This window comes from Anneissia japonica, unplaced genomic scaffold, assembly GCF_011630105.1.
Source record: "Anneissia japonica isolate Jap-2015-1 unplaced genomic scaffold, ASM1163010v1 scaffold2266_len499427_cov150, whole genome shotgun sequence".
Lineage (NCBI taxonomy): Eukaryota > Metazoa > Echinodermata > Crinoidea > Comatulida > Comatulidae > Anneissia > Anneissia japonica.
In genome coordinates this window covers 449,118-455,868 of record NW_022711849.1, presented here as the reverse complement: position 1 = coordinate 455,868, position 6,751 = coordinate 449,118, and the positions used below count along the sequence as shown (strand labels likewise).

General features: G+C 34.4%; 1 protein-coding gene across 1 annotated transcript in view; it reads left to right on the top strand.

The window, feature by feature from the left end:
• LOC117107599 (homeobox protein Hox-D9b-like) overlaps positions 1-5,010 on the top strand; it is a 17,435-nt gene extending 12,425 nt beyond the window's left edge. The window contains exons 2-3 of the mRNA XM_033249299.1: positions 3,592-3,773; positions 4,431-5,010. Coding sequence (XP_033105190.1) covers positions 3,592-3,773; positions 4,431-4,586 — 338 coding nt within the window. The 3' untranslated portion in view covers positions 4,587-5,010. The remainder of the gene's footprint in view (positions 1-3,591; positions 3,774-4,430) is intronic.
• Positions 5,011-6,751: the final 1,741 nt, after the last annotated feature.

Genomic DNA, 6,751 nt, shown 5'->3' with positions numbered 1-6,751 from the left:
ATGACGAGGGGTCCGGGAATGTGAGTGGTCTGATCGAGTTCTTTTAATATTTTTCTGGCTTCAGTCAATTCTGTGAAAGTCTCGAACTTAAATAGGCCTATGCTTATCGACATTATTGTAGTGCTGTCAAAATTAATTTAAATCATTAGTGAATGGCTACTTACCAAAATCTTATTTTTAAATAGTTTTAACTTCAGTTTTGTATTTCTGATATAATATTTTAGCAGTCTTATTTTTAAATAGTTTTAACTTCAGTTTTGTATTTCTGATATAATATTTTAGCAGCAAATAAAGGACGACGTGTATACAGGTAGCAATGGGGTCGAGACCCTGTGGCTTTCTGAGACTTGGGCCATTTTAGATGGGCTTGTTGTTGTTGTTTTTTTTTTAATGATTTCAACGACGAAATAAATGTTATGATATCAGTGGGGATCCAGGAATTTAAAATAGGTGGGGGAGGGTATGGAAGGACGTTTACAGATAGAGGGTATGTACCACCTCGGGCCCACCATGGTTGGGCTGATGTAAGAAATTTATGATTATGGCACTTACAGACTTAAATTAATCCGCCACTGGATATGATATATGTCCTATAGTCGATGTCAGAGACATAGGCCTATTGCTGTTATGTATCAACAAAGACTTTTGGGTCAATGTACTAGATCGAGGACACTATGGGTGAGGGTCATTCTGGGCCCTAAAGGTCGGGGCCCTGCGGACCGCCTCACGAGAGCGCATCGTTACACCACTGCGTATATTAAGCCTAGAGTGAAACATTCTTTGAGTTTTGGTAGGCCTGATCGTTCTAAAAACACACCATCTGATTTCTATGGCTTTCCTCCAATCTTTTCCAACCGCTCTTTAATGCTTGTGACTCAGATTACAGACTTGCTCTAACCATTCCTACCACTTGAGATTATCGGCCTATATTATAAGAATATAATATGTTGATTACTATTATTCTCCATTTTATCCGTCATAAAGTCGCTTGTACATTCCTTTAAATTGTGAACACGAAACCAGTCCATGTAAAAATGTAACTTATATTCTTTTCATTCATATCAATTTGATATTCAATAATTCATATTCAAGTTTCAATAGCATACGGTACCATTCGCGGCACCGTCTTTCACATGACGTTAAAGCCGTTGGTCACGTGCGTAACATTGGCTATGTGCAAAATAAATAGAACGCTCTTCGGAAAAGGCCCGAGTCTCCACCAGATACTCAACTGGAAATAAGTTGTCGGATCCTTGGTGTTTTTGACAGCGAAGACATGCAAATCCAAATATTCGCTGACCAATAGTAGTCCTATTTAAAGGTGGAAACAAAATCTACTAGTTTGAAGAAATCGCCTATACAGGTAATGTTACCTAGGGTCTATATCTAAATGATCGCCGTTACCAACCTTTATTTTATTTTTAGTTAACATCTTTAAATTTAAAAAAAGGCAACAAAAAAACCGAATAATGCCGATATTTGCTAAACTCGAGTCAACAGACTTAGGCCTCACAACATAATGTTTGGGGTATTTTAGCATAATGTACTTGTTTTTCGCACGTTGACAATTACTGTCATCGATATTGCAGTTAAAATTTATATAAGAATTTCACACTAAATACATTACAGACGTGTGTTTATTTACTATTAGACAGACTTTTCAACGACAATAGTTTTTCTTTAGACTTGTGTAAATGATTGTGGAATAACGATTGTGCAAAACCTTACGACAACTCCAATGATTAAGCGCTTTGCGCTACACAAGCGAACATATTGCCAACAAAGAAATTCTGTAAACCTACCATCATATTTTTTTCCCAGGTCGCATTGCCAATCACGTGTCAGTTTGCCTTCTTTGTCTCATTAAATGTGTTCCTTCATCTATAGTTCTCGAAAAAATGGTCTAAAAATGCATCTTCTATCTACAGTGTACACTATTTAAGGGGGAAACAAATTATAGGGGCTGCTCCAATCTTATACAATCATAAAAATAATCCCTATTAATTGGTCGTTCCGTTTGATTACCTGATGGGAATATGGGCTTTATTCCTATCCTCCACTTTATAATCATTATGCTATAATATTTTATATGTTTTATTCCTGAATAAAAATACACTAGTGTCTAAACCAAGGACATATTTATTTGGATAATGATAACAATATGGCCGGTTTGTCAAAGCACTAATACACACACACCCACCCACACACATACAGACATGTGAGCCTAATGTATAATATACTATATAGGCCTATACTATATATACTATATAATATAGGCCTATATAATATATATATATCTTATATATATATTATATATGTATATATATATGTATATATATATATATATTTTTTTTTTTTTAAATTGACATCGGCTTCTGCTTTAATTGCTTTTTTCGTAAGCTTCTCCAGTTGTCTGCATTGCATCGACGAGCTTCGACACTAGTATTTTGTTGGAAGTTTAATGTTGCCAAACTTACGAAAAGAAGGAGTAAAATCAGCTTTAACTTGATAAGGATTAATTTATTCATTGCTGTATATAGGCCTGTCTGCTGTTTGTCTGTCTGTAGCTGCAAACATGTTTCCTTGTTACCAACAACATCATCAGTGCACTGATATGGTTGAACATATGGTTGAATCCAAATAGAATATAATTAGGATATTCCACATTTAAAAAGTGCAAGAGTTTGATTCATTTAAATTGTAGTTACAAACTGAATTTAAAGAGTTTCGATATGTTTCTCAAAAGAGGTTTAGTATTATTATTATTATTATTATTATTATTATTATTATTATTATTATTATTATTATTATTATTATTATTGTTATTGTTATTATTATTATTAGGCCTATTATTATCATTATTAATAATGTTTTGCTGACATCGTCGTCATTTTTGTTGACGTTTGTTTGTTAACGATGGTGTCCTTGTCTATATTACTGTTCTTAATATTTTCCTGTATAAATGAACCAGATTTCCGAAAACAAGAGGGGAAGAGGCAGGGCTGGGGTTTTTAGTAGGCCTATACTAAAGGAATGTAATATCGGCAGTCAAACAAAGTAAAATGTCCCCTCCCTTTAACCCACTGAATTCGCTACCACTTTTGGCCAATGTACTCCTGAATACCCCAATTCTTTCTAAAACATGGTAGGCCGATATCTTGAAAATAGGGCCCTGGATAGAAACATACATCCATTGAGCTTCGCGCAAGGCGCTAAACTTGAGAGGGAGCATATCGATGGTTACCATATATGACTACACCATTAATTTGATTTTTAACTTCTAAATTAGTTACTTTGCATTTATTTACTATTATTTGTTTATATTTGAAAATAAACATAAACAAACAATAGTAAATGTTCGTTTATGTTTGAACAGAAAGAGGGTACCCAGGCACTGTTATCACCTACCTCATGGTTACGCCACCGACAAGGAACTCGTACGCGCATAGCCAATGGATTAGACGTCGCTTCACTGGCTTGTCTATTCGTCTAATACATTTTCTAAAAGCCAGTGAACCACCGTACACATGAACAATATTATAATTTATGATAAAAAGACATTATCTTTAAAACGTTTATTTAAAATTGCAGTAAGTTCGCCTCCGTCGGGCTCATGGGTTTCCTCGCTTACAAGTACTCCAAGAAGGACTAAGCGGCGACCGTATACGAAGTTACAGATTATCGAACTGGAGAAAGAGTTTCAAGAAAATATGTATCTAACGAGAGATCGACGAACAAGGTTAGCAGAAACTCTCAATTTATCGGAGCGACAGGTAAGCTGCATTGTTTCTTATTCCTGGTTCTATTGAGTTTGAATTGTCTCTCTCTCTCTCTCTCTCTCTCTCTCTTTCTTTCTCTCGATAGTGGTGACTGATTACTAACTAATTTCCATACCTCAGCCAAAACCGCCGTGGGGCTGAGGTGGTGTAGACCCTCCCTCATTGGGTTCCTCTATTTCAAATTCCTGGACTGAAGTATCATGTATTTCGTCGTTGAGAATATTTAGAATATAATGACAAGCAACGAAGTGCTCGTTTTTTAAAACGAGCACAACTAAAATCCCACAATGGAATTGGCGACAGTGCTCCGGTCTCATCGTTACGCCATTGATGTTTTTGAAATATTGCTAACTAATTAAACAACTCTTAGGCCCTTTGAAAACGATTTAGTCCTCCCTTTTATGTGCAAATCCTCACACTGCATTTATATTTTATGCCATAAAATGACGATGATGATGGTGACGATGATGGTTATAGTGACAATGGTGATGGCCCGATGATGATGGTGATGACGATGATCAATAACCTAATAAATTTACTTGAAATATGTAATTTAAGAAAATTGAAAGTTTGGTTTTTAGAAAGTGTTATTAATGAGGATTAATTTCATTTAAAGAGCCTAAAAACTTTAAATGTTTTTTTATTATGCAGGTAAAAATATGGTTCCAAAATCGTAGAATGAAGTTAAAAAAATTGACGGAAAGAGAAAAACAAGAAAACGAACAAATGCAACGTGAAAAGGAAGCTCTTGGCGCGAGAATGCTAGCGGTTCAAAGGGCAAAAGCTGCACAATTGGCAAATTCATGAACAATAAACAAAAACTGAATTAACTTCGTTGAAACAAGTGTACTATATAGTCATGTCCACACTATTAAATTGTATTTGACAAAAACATGTGACATGTAAATATGGTAATAGTGACATATCATCATGGCCATATATATAAGCAAACCACGGCTATATACACTGTAAAAGAGCGGTGAGCATTTAAACACAAAGCTCCACGCAATGTTGTCCCGTTTTTGGTGACACGTTTAAAAACTAAACATGTTTAGGTCCCGCCTAATGTGTTTAGGTTTCTGACGTGTTTAGCATTAGATGTGGTATTAGATTAGGTATTTGACATCATGATGTCAAATACCAAAGCACATCTAATGCTAAACACGTCAAGATCCTAAATACATTAAGCTATGTCTAAACACGTTTAGCTTTTAAACGTGTCACCAAAAACGGGACAACATTGCGTGGAGCTTTTTTTTTAAATGCTCCACGCTGTTTTGGGCCCCTATAGGGGCATAAAACACAGGGGTGGCACCATCGGGAGTGGGGGGGGGGCTGAACAGGGCAAGATTACGCTTTACAGGACAAGGAGTCGTGTCAAAAGCACACAACACTCGATTCAGTTTGTACTATATAGTACCGGTATTTATTAAATGTTATATTATATCTTTACCTAAGTTAATGGATAAATAACCACTATCTTGGTTTCAACTGCGAACGACTATGTTAAAAATAAAATCATACACAGTAGGCATTAACTGATTCAGATTTAGTTATCGTCTGCATATTGCTATTAGGCCTACCAAAAAGATGACTTTCCCTTGAATTCAGTTGTTTTGATCAGCAAATTTCATCCTGAAGTATAGGCCCAAGTCGCTGGTCGGAACTACTAGAATAATATTGCCACATTTCATGGGTATAATCGGCATAACTGGACAATATGGGGTTTGTTAATGTGGGTCTCTTTTTGGTATCAGTCGAACATCATTTAACACCAGTTATATAGTACCGGTATGTGAGTTACCTTGTCCACTGATCACTCATTGAAATCTGTTTTATTAAAAAAATATAAGTTTAAAATTTTACGTTATGCGAATACTATAGGTTTGTTAATGTGGGTCTAGTTTTTAGTATGCAATACTGAAACTTGTTTTATTAAATAAAAAATATAAGTTAAAAATTTTACGTAATGCGAATACTCGTATTGTTTTTTAAATATGCAAGAATCATAGGGTGCTGAACGTAAACATGTTTTTATATGGTATATATAGTATACATATATTTATATATAGGTTTCATTGCTATTTTATTTCCTTTTGATGTAACACTATAAAAAAATGAAATGTTTATAATGACTTTAATGACATTTCGGAAATGATAAAAGGCCTAGGCCTATGTTACGTTATTTATTGTACTGAGTAAACGATATATAAAATTTGGTTTAAAACCACCTAAGGTATTCAACACTGCAATGGTTAAATCTTGTGATTGGACAAGCTTTGTTTATGTAAATATGTTTATAAGGATATACACGCAATTTGTTATTTTTCTGAATAGGGACCTCATAGTATCTATTCAACTAGTATACGGTATATTAAATTCAGGGTAGTAACTAATTCAAGATTTAATCTCATGCTCTTAAAAGCGAAATAATGGAATGACTATTATCTATTATCAATTGAATTTTTATATGCCACATTGTATATATAAAACGCTTTGTCCTTGCTTTTCCAAACGCTTAGGACTAACGCGTTAGAAGGTTGTGGTTATCAAATCAGTCATAAAAAGAACAAATACTTTATTTAAAATTCATCTTGATTCTTGGTGTAATGCCAGTGCACATGACACTATCAATAAGTTCGTTAAGTATCCAACTATTATATCGTTTTCATGTTCAATAGAAACATGAAGAAAAGAATTTTTATTTTCTATCCTAAATAATCTACAGCTTAAATCTGGACATGTGTTATTGTTGGACGTTTAGCGATTAGCTCCACTTTCTTACTCCTCAAGAATTAGTCTAATTATTGGAAGCCCTTACGCCGGGAATAACATTATGTTATCCAATGAATTACCTCATTAATGCCTGTTTTGATTTTGTATAACCTGTTTGATATTAAAAAAACATACCTGAAATAAAACTATTCATTTTTCTTTCTTCCCGTTCATTTCCACTCATGCCTACATTATTT